A 17681-nucleotide genomic window follows, 5' to 3' on the forward strand; every position below is an offset into this window, starting at 1 on the left:
AATGGGTTTTCAATTGAGGATAATGCAGCAGTGGCCAAACCGGATGAGTAGGCTGACTTTTAATTTTAGCTGAGTAGTTTATCAGCAACATCTTTCTTCTGATGCTAAGCGGAGGTTCGTGAGCCTCAACAAAGACTTGGAACTGGTGATGTTCTATATGCACCTAGGGCTATCCTAAGAGAAGAATGTTGGATGGGTGCAAGACGGGCCAAGGTGCTCTCCCTAGCTGAGTCATAAACAGGTGCTCCGTAGTCTAACCGAGATCTAATTAGAGATTTATATAAGTGGAGCAGGGTATAACGATCGGCGCCCCAAGATGTACTGGAGATGACCCGGAGTATATTCATTTTCTTTGTGCAAGTGGTTCTTAGGTACTTGATGTGCTCCTGGAAGTTTAACTTTTTATCAAAAATTAGCCCTACAAGGCGAATACTGTTCACAGTTGGTAGTGGATGATCGGCCAAGTGCAACTCGGGTTCAGGATGCATTGCGCGCTTCATGCAGAAATGTATAGCTGTAGATTTGTGGCTTGACAGTTTGTATCCATTTTGCACAATCCATAATTCAATGTTATTAATGGATAATTGTAGATGCCTCTCAATATAGTTCATATTCTGGGAATGGCAGGATATGGTAAGATCATCTGCATAGAGATACGAGTCAACGGTATTTGGAATGCTGTTTGTGATGTTGTTTATTCGTATTGCAAACAGGGTGGCACTAAGAACAGAGCCTTGTGGGACTCCTTCTTCTTGAATATATGTTTGAGATAAAACCTGCCGGTACCTCACTTGGAAAGATCTGTGCTGAAGGAAGCTTTGAATAAAATATGGTAAATGGCCTCTCATATGAATAGAATGGAGATCTCTTAGGATACCGTAGCGCCATGTGGTATCAAAGGCCTTCTCTATATCAAGGCATATCATGACGAGATGTTGATTTCTGATGAATGCATTTCTTATGTTGGATGAATGATGATGAATGCATATGTCTGATGAATGCATTTCTTATGTCGGCTTTGGTCATGAGGTCTAGGGAAGATCTATTCTTCCGAAAGCCAAACTGATTATCACTGATTATGTTTCGGATTCAAGATACCAGGTGAGTCAATGGTGAACCATTTTTTCTAAAGTCTTACTCAGGCAGCTGGTTAGAGAAATTGGTCTATAGTTGTTAGGAATCGAATGGTCTTTTCCAGGTTTAGGTATGGCTATTACATAAGAATGTCGCCAGGAAGTAGGGAATATATGTTCTGAGAATATTCTATTGTAAAAGTTTAGCAATGAAATTAGTGATTTCTGATTGAGGTGTTGAATCATTATATTGTAGATTCCATCAGGGCCAGGAGAGCTGTTTCTTGAGGTATATATAGATTCTTTCAGTTCAGATATTGTGAGTGGCTGGTTATATGTAAAAGAACATGCAGTTTTGAAGTTTAGTTTCCTTTTCTCAGCTTCAGCTTTGATCTTTTGAAAAGATGGTTGATATGCAGTTGGGGCGGACAATTCACAGAACACCGTTCCTAGGGCATTGGCAATTTCATCAACAGATGAGATCTCCTTCCCATTCCAATTAATAATAGGAGAAGGCAACTTATGATATTTACCATTTAGTTTATTTTTTCCCAGATTATTCTGGTATCAGTATCTTTGTTGATTGAGGAGGCAAATTTTATCCACGAGTCTTTTTTCGCCTTCCGCCGGATATAACGAGCTTTAGCTCTCAGTCTCTTGAAGTTAATAAGGTTGGCAGTGGTGGGATGTTTGCGGAAGGCGTTCCATGCTTTGTTTTTTTCTCTCTTCGCTTTGTTACAGTCACCATTCCACCAGTGATTGATATGCCGATGGTTTCTTATTTGAGACTGTGGGATGGCGGCTTTTGCTGCTGTTAGTATCTGCGTTGTGATATGATCGGTGACAGTGTCAATAGCAGAAGACTCTATGATGTCATCATCAAAAGATACATGACTGGTAAATTTCGTCCAGTTTGCTTTGGAAAATTTCCATTTTGTTTTTGTTTCAGTTTGTTTGGAATGGGTGGTTTGAATACTACAGATCAGCGGATAATGGTCACTATTTAGAGGATTGTCATGTACTGCCCACTCTATAGTTGGGAAGAGGATCGGAGAGCAAATTGAGAGATCTATTGCACTGGTTGACCCAGTAGGAAAATGGATGTATGTCGGTAAGCCATTATTTAATAGTGTCAAATTTTCTCGGTCAAGTAACATTTCAATGAGATCACCACGTCCGTCTGAGACCAGAGATCCCCATAATGGATGATGCCCATTAAAATCTCCTAGTAAACAAATAGGAGGTGGTAATTGAGAAATTAGATTTAACAGTTGCTGAATTGTACATGATTGATTCGGTGGAAGATAAATTGAGGCTAGTGTCAGTGTGATACCGATTACTATACGGGTAGCAACAGCTTCTAATGGTGTTTGTAGTGGAATGTGCCTGGAGGGAACTCCTGATTTTACTAGTATAGCTACTCCTCCATGGGGGCTGTTAGTTTCAGATCGATCTTTTCTGAAGATAGTGTAGTTTTTGACTGAAACGGATATTTTTGTTGTTAGATTTGTCTCTTGCAAGCATATGGCAGCAGGATTGTAACGGTTAATTATTTCATAGATATCATCAATATTGCTGCGAAAACCTCTGCAATTCCATTGTATGATTTGTTCCATTATTTGGTTTTGTGAGCGGAAGAGGAGTCTGTTTGCTTTTTTTGAGAGGCTTGTTTAAATCTGTCGTGTTTTGATTTTTCTTTTTTTGAAAAATTTGGGCGTCTTGAGTCATTGCCTTCTTCCATATCATCATCTGCATGTATTTCAAGCAGATCTTCTGAGTTGGTGGTATCATCGGTGTCCATGCTTGAGGGGTGAGATTGCTTCACCTCAACTGGATCTAATTTTTCCGCTGCTTGACAATGGGGAAGTTTCTGGGATGGAACTGTCAGTGGCGTATTACTGCATTGATCGACTGCCTTTGATGGATGTTGGACCGAGAGGACTGATCTAGCCCAGTCTGAGATCGATGTATCTGGAGGGATGGACACGTCTGTCTGACATCCTACTGACTGGTGACTATAAGTAGCAGAGGCATAAGTGCATTTTGGATTATTTAATCTTACTTGTTTTCTTGCCTCTTGGTAGGAAACTTTATTTTCAACTTTATACTTTTGTATCTTTTTCCCCAACTTCCAGAGGTCGCAGTCTTTGGAGTATGCCGGATGGCTACCCTTGCAATTTGGACACTGTGGGGTTGGTGCCTTACATTCTGTTTGTGTGTGAGTTTTACACCCACAGTTTGCACATGTTGCGTCTCCACGGCATGCTGTCTGGGAATGGCCAAATTTCTGGCATTTAAAACATCTTAGGGGGTTCGGAATATATGGCCGAACGCGACAGTTTAAATATCCTGCCTTGACTGAAGCTGGTAGGTTTGGAGAACTGAAAGTTAAAATTATACTCCAGGTAGGAACTAAACTGCCATCTTTTCGGATCATGATCCTCTTTGCCTGAGTGACTTTTTGTTCTTTAAGTTCCTGGGCTATTTCATCTTCAGGAACGTTTAATAGATCCCATTCAGTGATCACTCCCTTTGAGGAATTGAGGGTGTTATGTGGTGTGATTTGAACTGGGATTCCACTCAAGGATGTCATACTTAATAATAGTTCAGAGTGTCGAGAATTGGTGGTCTCTATTAATAAATCCCCAGATTGGAGACGTTTCACCATTTTTGGGGAACCTGCGGCATGTTCGAGGCATCTCTGAATAATAAAGGGGGAGAGCTTGCTCACAGGTTGTGTTGACAGAGAATGTATTATCAGGAATGCTGGTAATTCCTGTCTGCCAATGTCTTTCTTCATTCTCTTCGATAGAGAGAAGTCATGGTCAGTGTCGTGTATGTCATTTGCTTGCGAGCTCTTTGGCTCTAAGCGTGGAAGTCACTTGTTTCCATCTCTGCTCCTTTTAGCCCCGGGGGTTGTCTTATCCCCCAGGTTACCGGCCCCGCCACGTGGAGGCAGGAGCGGTGCCACCAGTGACCAAGCGGTTGTTGAACAAAATAAAGGGTTAGTAATGAATATATAGAATAAAAAAAGAAAGGTAGATTTCCTCTCTCGGTTCTTACTTTTGTCCTTTAAAGTACAGAACCTCTTCAAGTAAACTAAAGAACAGGTGACGCTAGAAAAGAATCAAAACTATAACACTTTGGGAGAGCACTATATATTCGCAGGAAGAAAATCGCTTGTCACTATCGCTTGGCACTCGGGGCCGGCTTGAAGTGGTGAAACCCATGTTTAGTCTCTACAGCAAAGTTTCCGGCACCCCCCTCCCCCCATACTTGTCCTTCAACCCATGCACGGTACTAAGTACTATAGGTTTTGATACCTTTCGTGTTTGGGGTTTTCATAAAAAAAAAAAAAAAAGTTAATGCCATACTGCTCCAATTTGTACAGTAGTCTTTCACAAACAACAGTATCAAAAGCTTTCCTAAAATCCAGCTATATGATATCAAAATTATTTTGTGCATCCAGTTCCTTTGTGACCACAGCTTAGTATCCAAGAGTTGCCCTGATACTGCACTACCTTGAATAAGCAATGCTTCTCCAATTCAGAAGGCTAATATTACTTATTCTGGATGGGTACCAGCACCCAGATGGCACCATTTCGAAGCTTGTGGCTTCTCGTCAGTGGGTGGGTAGTTACCTCAGTGATACAATGATTGACAATTCAGTTATAAAGTATAACTCCACAATATGATAGATGCTAGATGGTGTGCTCTAATAAAGACTAAAAAGGTGTTTAGGACTGAAAGCCTCAGATTTCCTACTTCAGTGATTTACTACAAACTAAAATGATGCTTTGCACTAACTTGTTTTTCTAGTAAATTTTTCATAGTATGAGGTTTCCAGCTTTAAACCCCTTTTTAGTCTATACTAGAGCACACCATTTGGCATCAACTCATATTGTGCAGTTATACTTCATAACTGGATTGTCACTCATTGTATCACCAGGGCACTTACCTGCCCACCAATGAGAGGCCAACGAGCTTCCAAATGGTGGTGCCTGGGTAGTGGTATCCACCGAGAATAACTAACATCAGTCTTCTCTACTGGTGAAGCATTGTTTTCATGAGCTAGTGCAGTGCTGGGGCACTTGTGAAGGCATTTACAAAGTTACATTTATATGTAACAAAAACAATGCCATTTCACCAATTCTGGTGATAATAAAATGACACTTTGAACTAACCTGTTGGTCTTATTAAACTAATAAAAATCCCTTTTAAACTAATGAAAAAAGATACCTAAAAGTTACAAAAAATGCATGCTTTACTTATAATACTGCAAGTTATTCAATTGAAGCATTTCAAATTTTTTTATCTGACAGACAAAAGGGAGAGGGATAAAAATTTCTGTTTTGATATTTGTGCAAATCTGCAAAGTTATATCTATAATAACTTCAAAATTATGAAAAGTAAGAGGATTTTTTCATCCTGTCATGCTTTTGCAGCTCACAGAACAGAAACTGCTTGGTAAATGTTACAATGCTCACAGCAGAACAAACTTCATCTCTGTCACAAATCCATCATGGTAAAACAATGGCATCACCAAAGATTAGTCTGCTATTTATTTAAAGGCTGATACACTACTATGACAGCCTGTTTAGAAACTTACTGGTTCCTCATCAAATAGAAAGCAGTCTCTCGGGACTAACAAAATGAGAAGTTTTCTCTGTGTGAGCATTCAGACAATTGCATTTGCTAAGCAGTTTAAATCCTGCTGGAAGAAAGTTCTGATTTTCATAATTTTTAAAGGCCAATGTAGAATTAGCTGTATTATGATTTAAAAATAGGTATAAACTCCATTTTTTTTTGATAGGATGACCTCTGATTAAGTGATTAACAAAGTTCTACTGTATATCTAAGTTTATTAATAGTTCCACCACCAAGAAGGTGTACGCTCAGTACTGATTTGAATTATTAATCAATATGGATTTGGTTGTCACAGAATGATATTAATCAATATGGATTTGGTTGTCACACAATATTTGCAGCTTATAGGTATGACCTGACTGTTATATATACATCAACAATTTTACCCTTCTAGTATGAGCATGCAGGCCTTCTTAGCATTGAAAGGATATCAGCGAGCAACCTTAAGGATCACGATTTAAAAATAATGGATTTGAATTTCTGCAGATTGTCATTTTCAGGAAATGTGAAGAAGATTTTTCCAGACAACAGAAGCAGTCATCTGTGAAAAGTAGAGGGAATAAATTAAACACAAACAAATTTATTCAGTAAATTTGGAATTTAACATGAACACCGATAACCATTCAGCATTCATTATTTCCAGGGGCATGTAGTCTTTTTCTGCAAAATACACAGTGGAAACTAATTTTATGATATATGGCATTTTTAGTAAATTTGATTTCTAATGCAGAACAAATAATACACCTATTGAGGTTTTAAGGGAGCCATACAACTTTTATACAACATTTACTTAAAATTCGCCACATAACATTTACTTAGAATTCATAACTTTAAATAGATACAATTCAATAGTTCACACAATAACTTCAATAACAGCCTACCACAATTTTACTATCAGACTATTAAGCTGATTAAGATTTTCTGACGTTTTGTCTTTTAATGACCAATGTTTTTGGATTTAGCCATGCAGGCATGTATTAAGTATAAAAAAAGATGTTTTGTTTTGGATTATGTAATTTATTTTTATTAAATGCATTAATTAATTAATTTATTTATAAATTATAACCAGTTTATAATTTAACTTTTCCAAGTTAAATTATAAACTGGTGGTACCACTTAACACTGCTAAAGAATGAAAAGCACTTGTGTGTTGTAATACAGCCTCATGTGAAATTCTTACAACAGTGTATGATAGCTGACAGGACAGTGCATGGGCTACTGCAATGATAAACAAGAATTTTACTAACAGAAATAAGGGAGTAATTATCCACCATAAATCAGCAGTTGGATTAAATCTTGAATACTATATATAAATAATATAGAAGCTTATTTCAGGAAAGATAGCAACTTCGTTGAAAGTGTAAAAAGGAAGGCAATAAAAATAGAGATATTCTTACAAGAGAGAGAGAGAGAGAGAAACTAGTTATTCAAGCTACAAAGTTTGCAAACTAAGCATCTGTGCAGGTATTTGATTGAAGTGTCTAAGGCCCTTTGCAAGTATGCATGTAAAGGAGGATGAATGTACTTGAATATTTTAAAGGTTGGTTCAATGCAGTACAGTCAGTCCTCGTATAGCACGATAGTTGTGTTCCTAGAAACCCTCGTGCAATGCAAAATCGTGCAATATAAACAACAGGCCCTATGGGAAAAACAGGGTTAGGTGCCAGCCACCCAAGATTGAACACACATTTGTAACCAAAACATTACCAAACACAATAAATAATCTTAATAAAATACTTACCTATTTTATTACGACTATTACGTAATAAAATATTGCTAATGCTTTTGCTTCTATCGTAAGCAAACTTATTTTTTGTTTGATTTTCTATCCAAACAGATGACAGCCATTCCATCTCTTCCAATTCTTTGTGTCTTAATCTAATGGGTTTTAATTACATTTTGAGTTGTTCCTACTATGAAAGTTGTTTTTATTTTCTCTGCATTCTTTGTAATTCTCAGTGTTGCCTCATTTAGGTCTGTAGCACGTGCAATATCACATGGTCTTTCATTTCGCTCAAAGTGTTTCACAATTTCATATTTTTTCTCTATCGACAGAGGTGGACTGGCCATAAGCCTTACCAGGGAAACCCCAGTGGGCCGGAAGCCGGTGTGATTTTGGCCATAAACACTAGTATGAGGCCACTACAAATTTTCCCAGGTAAGAATTTTTGACCCAGTTCGTCTCTGTTTATCGATATTGCTTTTCTTTTTCTCTCTGAATCTGCAGTGTCTTCACCAGGACGCTTCCTTTTCACACCTTTTAAGTATTTTACTCATTTTTAGGGAATAAAGCGCAATTACAAAACGAGGAGGCAAGCTTGATACACATAAACAAAGCTGCGGGCATGTAGCAACTGAATAAACAACACCATAAAGGCAGAGATGCACTATTAACACCTCACATTTTACTAAAGCACATTTCTAGGGGTTACTACCATAAAACAATAAAAACAATTTTCATTTGCATTTCTGCTAGTGGAATCTGTTATAAACTGGTAGTAAACTCGATCTAATTGCATTTGCGATTATATTACTGATAGCTGGAATTATGTTGGTTTTTACGTTATTATGGTGAAATGCGTTTCCCCTTCACTGATATAAAACACATATCAGTGAAGGGAAATACATTTTCAGAATCTTCTCTTCATTCCTATCGTGTTGCATTCAGTTGGGGTGATTCCGCATTCGACTGCCATTTCTTGTAAACACAAAGGCAAATCGTGCATAATCGAATTCGTGTAGTGTAAACACGTGTTATACGAGGACTGACTGTATTAACAAATTATGTCTGATATGTATATGATTTTCTTTAACTTTCCAGGAACATGTTGCCATTTAATTGTGTTTAGAAGGAATATTAACTATTTTTATATTTACAGCAGTTACAAAAATCTGTATAGGAGGTTGGAAACTTCAAACAAGATACACAAGCTGAAAATGGAGAAATTTTCAAGGATTCAGAAGTTGATGAAATGAATCAAATAATACATAAATGTTTAGATGCATTAGAGTAGTGGTGTGCAACCCATGGCCTGCATGCTGCCTGCCTAAACATTTCTTGCTACCCATCTCGGCCTATAAGAATATTTCAATAAATTTTCTTAAAATATGCAGTTCATGTATCAAAAGTAATAAAATAAATAGCTGCTGTAAACATAAATGTTATGTGCATGTCAGAGTTGTTGCCTGCTACATATGAAATATTGCAGATAGGAAATACAGTTTCATATGAGTTCTAGCTATTGATGATTTTAAAAATACTTTGTTTTCCTGTACCAGTGTTAAGCTATTATTGTATTATCTTAAAAGTGTAAAATTGCCCCAGTAAAATCAGCAACTGAAAAAATAAATAAAAAATAGAAGACAAAATGTGTACAGTTAGTCCTTGTATAGCACGATAGTTGTGTTCCTAGAAACCCTTGTGCAATGCAAAATCGTGCAATATAAACAACAGGCCCTATGGGAAAAATAGGGTTTGGTGCCGGCCACCCAAGATTGAACACACATTTGTAACCAAAACATTACCATACACAATAAATAATTGTAATAAAATACGTATTTTATTACGACTATTACGTAATAAAATATTGCTACTGCTTTTGCTTCTATCGTAAGCAAACTTGTTTTTTGTTTGATTTTCTATCCAAACAGATGACGGTTGTTCCATCTCTTCCAATTCTCTGTGTCTTAATCTAATGGATTTTAATAAAACTTTGAGTTGTTCCTGCTATGAAAGTTGTTTTTATTTTCTCTGCATTCTTTGTAATTCTCGGTGTTGCCTTATTTAGGTCTGTAGCACGTGCAATATCACACGGTCTTTCATTTCACAAGTTCATATATTTTCTCTATCGACAGAGGCCGACTGGCCATAAGCCTTAAAGAGGAAACCCCGGTGGGCTGGAGGCCGATGTGATTTTGGCCATAAACGCTAGTATGAGGCCACTACAAATTTTCCCGGGTAAGAATTTTTGACCCAGTCCGCCTCTGTTTATCGATATTGTTTTTCTTTTTCTCTCTGAATCTGTAGTGTCTTCACCAGGATGCTTCCTATTCACACTTTTTAAGAATTTTACTCATTTCTAGGGAATAAAGCACAATTACAAAATGAAGAGGCAAGCTTGATACACATAAACAAAGCTGCATGTGTGTAGCAACTGAATAAACAACACCATAAAGGCAGAGATACACTATTAACACCTCACATTTTACTAAAGCACATTTCTAGGGGTTACTACCATAAAACAATAAAAACAATTTCCATTTGCGTTTCTGCTAGTGGAATCTGTTATAAACTGGTAGTAAACTCGATCTAATTGCATTTGCGATTATACCAATAGCTGGAATTGTGTTGGTTTTTACGTTATTATGGTGTAATGTGTTTCCCCTTAACTGATATAAAAAACATAAATACATTTTCAGAATCTTCTCTTCGTTCCTATCATATTGCGTTCGGTTGGGGTGATTCTGCGTTCGAATGCCATTTCTTGTAAACACAAAGGCGAATCGTGCATAAGCAAATTCAGTTCATGTTATATAAGATATTGTTCTCCTATTTATAAATCGTGTATGATCGAATTCGTGTAGTGTAAACACGTGTTATACGAGGACTGACTGTATTCCAAGAGCAATGGACAAACAAATATTATTTCATTGAACTCAAAAAAAAAAAAAATGCAATTTGTTCTATATGCCAGCAAAACATAAGTGTGCCAAAAGAGTGTAATCTGAAACAAAACACACAGATTTTATTAAAAAAATATTCTGGAGAACTGAGAAGACAAAAGGTCATTTGAATGAACTAAATAAGAGACTTCAAGGAAAAGGTCAATTTATACCCAAACTTACCAATGACATATCAGATTTTTGAATGAAATTCTCTATTTCAGTACTAACTTTCAAATAACACTTTCCCAATTGTCAGAAAATATTTATATAATTAAAATAGTAGTGAATACATTAGACACCATACCACACTGAAAAACTATAACAGTTGTTTGAAAAGAGATTTGAGGACTTTGAGTGAGATAAGATATTGTTCAAAATCTTTACCAATCCTTTTGAAGCTTCACATGAAGAATCTTCAAATGTATATACCTTGTATATACATACCGAAAATCGACATTCCCTATTGCTTGGTGAGACCATGTTTCCATTACTCTGTTACGTTGTCCTAACCAGGAATTCAAATTCACTTATTTTATTGACAGCACTCCTGACATTACTGTAAACAGAGTGAAGGCTAAGGCATCTTGCATACCACCTTGACACACCCACTTAAGTTATTTAAGCTTGTTTCTCTAGCATTTGCTTCATAATAATTTAAAGCATTGCTACCCTTGACACATCATGCCAATGTTGGCTTTTGTGGCCCCAAACAAGAACTCTATTGAGATGTATGCAAATGTTACTTTGACTCATATCAGATAAATGGGCATCTGTATTGCCCCTGCCCCCTTGCAACTAGGTTTTCCTGATGCTTTAAAGCCTCAATAATAGTGGAAAAGCTTGTTTTATTGTTTGGTCTGTTGCACCACCTTTGTTCAAATGTATTCTGCCTCTACAAAATAAGTAAAATAATAAAAAAAAAATAAAGTAGGCTCCTCCTTCTAAATACAAGTCATTATTTGATATTCACTAAACATTCCTCTTCCCAGTGAAAGCACATTGATTCACCTAGAGCCATATGCCCAATAGAAGCACACTGATTTTGGTGCCAAATCAAAAAGAAAAATAATCAGACTATGATAGTGCTCTTGCAAGGAAAGCTCCATTTTTACTATGTCACATACATAATACAAACACTCCCATTCTGTGAGCACACTGCTACCACCTTATTGGAGTCACCTTTAAACATATACACATTATACAAGTGACACACCACTCATATTCATTAATGCAGAGGTTCCCAAACTTTTATACCTTGTATCCCTTTAAAAGATTTCATAACATTCATGCCCACTACATTCCAGAACAAGTGCAAATAAACAGATTTGAAATAAAATTTAGTTATGAGTATATATACACTTTTATAAATTATATATGCTTCAACACATTAATTTAAAAAGATTGAAATAAAATGTGCTCTATACCTAGATTGGTTGGATGGGTTTGTCCATATTTCATTAAAATAGTTTCATAAAAATATTTGCCACCCAAAAAAAATGCACCCCCAGAAGGGTGCATCTCCCCCCTTGGGCAACTACATTCAAGTATTTGTGACATACAAATTACAAGATCTTACACCTTGAATGCAACCATGTACTTATCAAGATGGAATGATGTTTGTACATTAGATGTCTTTTGGTGACTGCTAAAAATAAGGGTTTTTTCAAAGGTTTCCTTCTATTTGCATTTAGCTCTACCCAGATGTGGGTAGAGCAGAATTGAAGGCTCAATGAAAGATATACAATAATAATAAAGTTTTGATATATTATTGGTATAACTATGATTGTTTTCATTACCTTAAGGGCAAGTAAGCTTTTGTTAATTTCAGCTCCTTCCATTCTAGTCTGTCGATTGGCACTGGAAGTATCAGCTCCTCTTTCATTACCTGCTAAATCTATTAAGGAGAACTTGCCATGCAAACGTCCAGAAGCTCTATGTGAAGAGGAAAAAGAGGTTTTGTAATAATTATATTAAGGATAATTGCAGTTATAAGCTTAAAAGAATATCAACAAAAATTTTACTAAATATTTTCACAAAAAATAATAAAAAATGCAATGAAAAGAAACTAAATTTAGGTCAATATGGAAAACATGTCTTTATGTGGAATTACATACATTATGAAGCTTCTGCTAAAAAATGCTTGATCATTCATGGAAAAATTAACTGTTTTTTAGGCACATTTGCAAAATGAAAAAAGAAATCTGGCAACTATTATTTTACCCCGCCCCTTACAAATCAGTTATGTTATCCATATAAAGTACACTAACTGAAATGATGGATGTTACATTTATGAAAGTGCAATGAATGGAGGATCATGCAGAAAATAAATTCAGTTTAAGTACTAGCTGCAAATATTAAAGTGGTTGCATTCTGAAGAGTTCATTTATTGTTAATTTCCTAAAACATAAATAATGAATTATCACTATTTGTTATTCTATTAATCACAGATAATCCAGAAATAAGTGGTATATTTTAATTTGTATTAAAATCCATACAGAAATAAATTATAGTATGAGGGCTGTTCGATAAAGAATGAAAAAAAAAAAAAAATATATATATATATATTTTTTTTCCCCCACAACATACCTTTATTAATCATCCTCATAGCAACCCTGGATATAAACCATGTGCAAGTCTGAAATATGGCACTTAGTATACTGGAGGTTCTGATGCAAGAGTGAACCAATGTAAGCAGAAGTCATGGTGCAGTGTCCACACCACACTGAGCAATGCCGACTCTGTTACCAGGCAATACTACGTGGTAGATGACTCATCAACCAGTGCAATACCACCACTTTGCTTATTGGAGGTTTCAAGTTGTGGAACCCATGTTTCACCTCCAGAGCAAAGCTCACACCTCACTACCCCATCTCTTCATCTCTTTCATCATGCAGTATGATTAATGTCTTTTGAGGTTATGATGGGCATCATGGTGAGATCCAATCTTCCTTACATCTGATGGTGTCATAAGCCAACAACCAGATAGTCCACCAGAATGGACCTATTGGTAACTCTTTAGGAGGCTGTGTATAATCTTGCTGCTTCTACCCTGCCAGATAGTGACTGGAGAGAGTTTGAGTAATATGTATGCAGGGGGGGAGGCATTATTGAGGCCACATTATGTGAAGGAATTGGGTATATTCTTGCCATGTGTACATCACATCCAAAAATTTCATTACTTCATACAGCATGTCCTCCCCTTTTCTTTCTACTGAATACATCATGAATTGTGAAACTAACAAAACAAACATCTGCAAAAAAATCTAAACCTCCCACACACTTCCTTGTTCATTTCACAAATAATCTCAATGACTGTCCATTTCCACTTACAGGTGCCAAGCAACGTGTATTTTTTCTGACAGAATCCTAATTATCAGTTGGTTCAACCACTGCTTATCTCAGTTGTCCTAATTATTGTACAATTCCTTTTGCTCCAAGGAATATCAGAGCAGGTATATGCAGTGATATTCCCTGTCAGCTTCTTAATTTGAAAACTCCTCTGACTTAAAATCTCTCTATCCCCATTCTGTCAAATTCATCTGTTGCCTCTATCATTCTCCCAACTCCACTAATCACTTGGAATGCTTTGACTTCCTTTCTTTGAAACTTGACTATGAGGTGATTTTCCTTGATGATTTTAATGTTCACAACTCTAGCAGGCTTCATTTTCTTTTTCTTCATTTTCTGACCCAGCTGATTGGGATGCTTGGGCTTTTCTAATTATCTCACACAGATTGTTCATTTAACTACCAGAATACCAGAAAATCCTAACCACACAGCCAATACTCAATGTTTTCCTCAAAAACACCCTTCCAGGTACACAGCTAAGGTGAGTGGTCCTCTAGGCACCTAAGATCACAACTTTGTGATGGTCTCTTCTCCAATGGAGACTTTCTCTTATGGCTACTCTCAACCTTGTGCTGTTTGACAATACAAGATGCAAAATGGAATGATCTGAATTGATTACTGTTTTAAATCTTCTGATGTAAATGTTTGCTCAGATTGTCTCAGTGAAATTATTCTTGTAGGGATGAAATCTTTTATTCCACACTCCATCTTAAAATTTTGTACTTAACCTAAACCTTGGTTTTCTAATAAATGTGCTAAGGCTGTTCAAGATAAGAATGTTGCATATTACAACTGGCTTGCATCCAAATTTCCAGGTTCATTTTCTGCCTACACCAAAGCTCACAACAGAGGTTATTAATCCTGATTAATAACTAGATTTTGAACAGGCTAAGAGTAGAAAAATTTGCTTCTTGTCTAAATGGTAGTGAAGCATTTTTAACACTTGCCTTGGTTGCAAGTGTCAAAGCTATTGGTTGCAACTTTTGCCCATCACTACACCCACCTCTGTCAAAACAGGATGGTTCTATTGTCACCCCAATCTAAAGATAAAGCTGACTTACTTAGCATCCTACTTTTCTTCTAACTTGTGTATTAGCAATCTTAGTAAACCATCTCCTAACATTTCCAGTACACTCCATTCAATGCCTCCAGTGGTCTTCCATTAAAAGGAAGTCAGAAGAATTTTGAAGTCTTGATGACTGAATAGACTTTGAATAGTCTAGCTAAGAAAGCACCAAGTCCTGATGGTATTTCTCCACTTGTTCTGAAAACCTGTGCTCCTGAGCTTACTCCTGTTCTGTGTCATTATAATGACACAGAACAGGAGTAAGCAAAACAAACAAAAAAAAAGTAAAACAAAAAAAAAAAAAAAAATACATTATATTAGAAGCGAAGAGAAATGCAATAAACACATTTCTTTAGACTATGCTCATGGATATGCTTTTCTTTGGACTTTGTGTAACTGTGCAACAATTCTTAAAAACACATCTTTAACTTTAACTAACACCCTTAATATTCATAACTGTAAAAATTTGCACATTGGACTTTGGTCAGGAGTCCAATCCCATTATGTCACTGTTTTTGTGGGAAAATCCTTTTAACTTACCTTTTCTAGGAACGTAACTTACTATAAATCCAAGGACTACTTGTATTGAATGGCACACAAAGTACATTGTACTTTCTTGTGTGAAGAAATTGGCTTTATTAGCTATGTTGTGCTGTTGTAATTTAACAAAAATGTAGTTTGTAATCGTCCCTTATGTTAAAATAATGAATAAAAATTATCAAAATGTTTATAACTATTTTCTGGACTGAACAACATACCTTTTCTTTAATGAAATTTGGAACACTGCATGAGAACGGGATGAGTGTTGATTTGCAGAAGTTTGACCAGAAGTCCTATAAATAGCAATTAATATTAAAAAAACTTCAAAAATATTGAAAAAAAAAAAAGAAGTACAAAATAATACTCTTGGTATTATTTTAATGATTCAAATATAATTAAATAATGAGAATTTATGGTTTTTGTATACAAGGCGATTCAAAATTAATATAACCCAAATTGTAAATGATAATTTATCATTGACAACTTGGTGAAATTTGATCTTGATTGCTACAAAATAGCAGCAGAAGTCCAACGGATTGTTTTATATCACAGCTGCCACAACTTTTAACTTTCAAAAAACTGGATATCAGGCAATTGTAAGTAAGCAAGAGGGAAAACAGTTTTTTTTTTTTTTTTTTTTTTTTTTGCAAAAAAGCAGGAATTTTGTGCGAAGTCCATATTGAACTATAAATTAAACTTATTGACAAAATACATATTTTATATTAAAAGAGCCATATAAATTTCAATTTTGTTTTACTAGTACAGTACACTTTAACAATATTACACAGGATGTTTTTGAGCATGGATTTCTCTTTGGACTGTTAAACATCAACTGATCATGATTTCTTTAAGAAAGATACTGTTGCAAACTGCATCTCTTCAGATGAGTTGAGCCAAAGTTTTTGTTTATAGTAATTTAAAATTATAAAAGCAATATTTATTTAGTCACAGTAGCATCAGAGTAAAAGTGATATGATGGTAATTCCTGATTTAGGGACATTTTAAAAGCTGAGATGCTTCTATGATTACTTCCCTGAATACTTCCCATTTAGTATTTGCAGTTGTTAACATCAGTTGATCAAAGAAAAAAAGAATTTAAATTGTCTAAGGCTATTGTAGGCACTTTTGTTAAAGCAAAATCCCTCTCTTTTACCCTAGGCAATAATCACACCTTTAAATAAATTCCTCATTAATATACTGTGACTGATCATTGACACCCAGTAGTGTCCAAATTTACCTGATGAGTCTTAATACATTAAGTCATTGCAAATCAAGAGTATTGCTACATCCTGTTGTCCCTCTAATATGCCAGTATAGAAAACAGTTACCCAGTAAATCCAGAATGTTCTGATATTGAGTGAGCGAATAACCAACAAATTCAAATCACTATATGGAAAGTTAAAAATCTCCCATGATTATATCTGATTAACCAGTGAACTCTTTGTATAATTATTCATCATATTTATCATAGTCATTCAGACTATAACATATTCCTACACTCATTTTTGGTTTTCTGGTGCTTATCTTAACACTAGACCAGACTGATTAAAAATTACACTGGCAATCCATACAAATTGCTGCACTGCTTTATAATCTATGTTTCTTAACTATGCCCAACCAACCAGTCTAACCCTTCTGTACATGCACTGTATTCATGTTCTGCATCCCTGTCAGAATAGCACCATGTTTCAAATATTTCTATGAAGACCACATTTCATGACTTAACCAATACTTCAAAATTCATGAAATTTATTTACTATGCTCCTAGTTCACAAGCAAGTATATGTGTACCTGTTTTTGCATTTAGTAACTCTAACACAGCTCATATTTGCTTGTCTCATGAGAACCCTGAGCAGGCTTTGTAATTCCTGACACCTTGCTTTCCAGGCTACTGCATGTTTCATGTCCCAACAGAAGCACTGCAAGAATCAAGTTTATCTCTGCTTCTAGTCTTTTGCCTTTTCTATTTAAATGTACTCAATCCCTATAAAAACAGTCTGTCCTGTTAACAAGTACAGGCCATGCTGAGAAAATTTTCTCTAGGGGCAAAATGATTGACAAGGCTCTCATCATATACTCCCTCCTATTATGTATGAGCAATATTCTAGACACTTTCAAATTTAATCCTAACTTGTGGCTTTTTCTCAATATTGCCCTATACCTGTTAAGTATATCCTCCTCGGATTTCTTCTCAATTTAAATTTATCCCCTACATATGATATGTCCTGTTACTAAGTGAAAAGACATCCTCAGCATTTTGTATTAGTACAGTCAGTCCTCGTATAACACGTGTTTACACTACACGAATTCGATCATACACGATTTATAAATAGGAGAACGAT

The 17681-nt window shown here is 35.7% G+C and overlaps 1 protein-coding gene across 2 annotated transcripts in view; it reads right to left on the reverse strand.

Annotated features, from left to right (window-relative positions):
• The window catches only part of Klp10A (kinesin-like protein 10A), a 198469-nt gene that overhangs the window by 47196 nt on the left and 133592 nt on the right, over positions 1-17681 (reverse strand). For both annotated transcript variants that reach the window (XM_090371417.1, XM_090371416.1), the window contains exons 13-14: positions 15558-15632; positions 12182-12317 (exon numbers count right to left, since the gene is read on the reverse strand). In XM_090371417.1, coding sequence (XP_090227543.1) covers positions 12182-12317; positions 15558-15632 — 211 coding nt within the window. The remainder of the gene's footprint in view (positions 1-12181; positions 12318-15557; positions 15633-17681) is intronic.

This window comes from Mastigoproctus giganteus, chromosome 4 (assembly GCF_048544385.1).
Source record: "Mastigoproctus giganteus isolate SK-2022 chromosome 4, ASM4854438v1, whole genome shotgun sequence".
Classification (NCBI taxonomy): Eukaryota; Metazoa; Arthropoda; class Arachnida; order Uropygi; family Thelyphonidae; genus Mastigoproctus; species Mastigoproctus giganteus.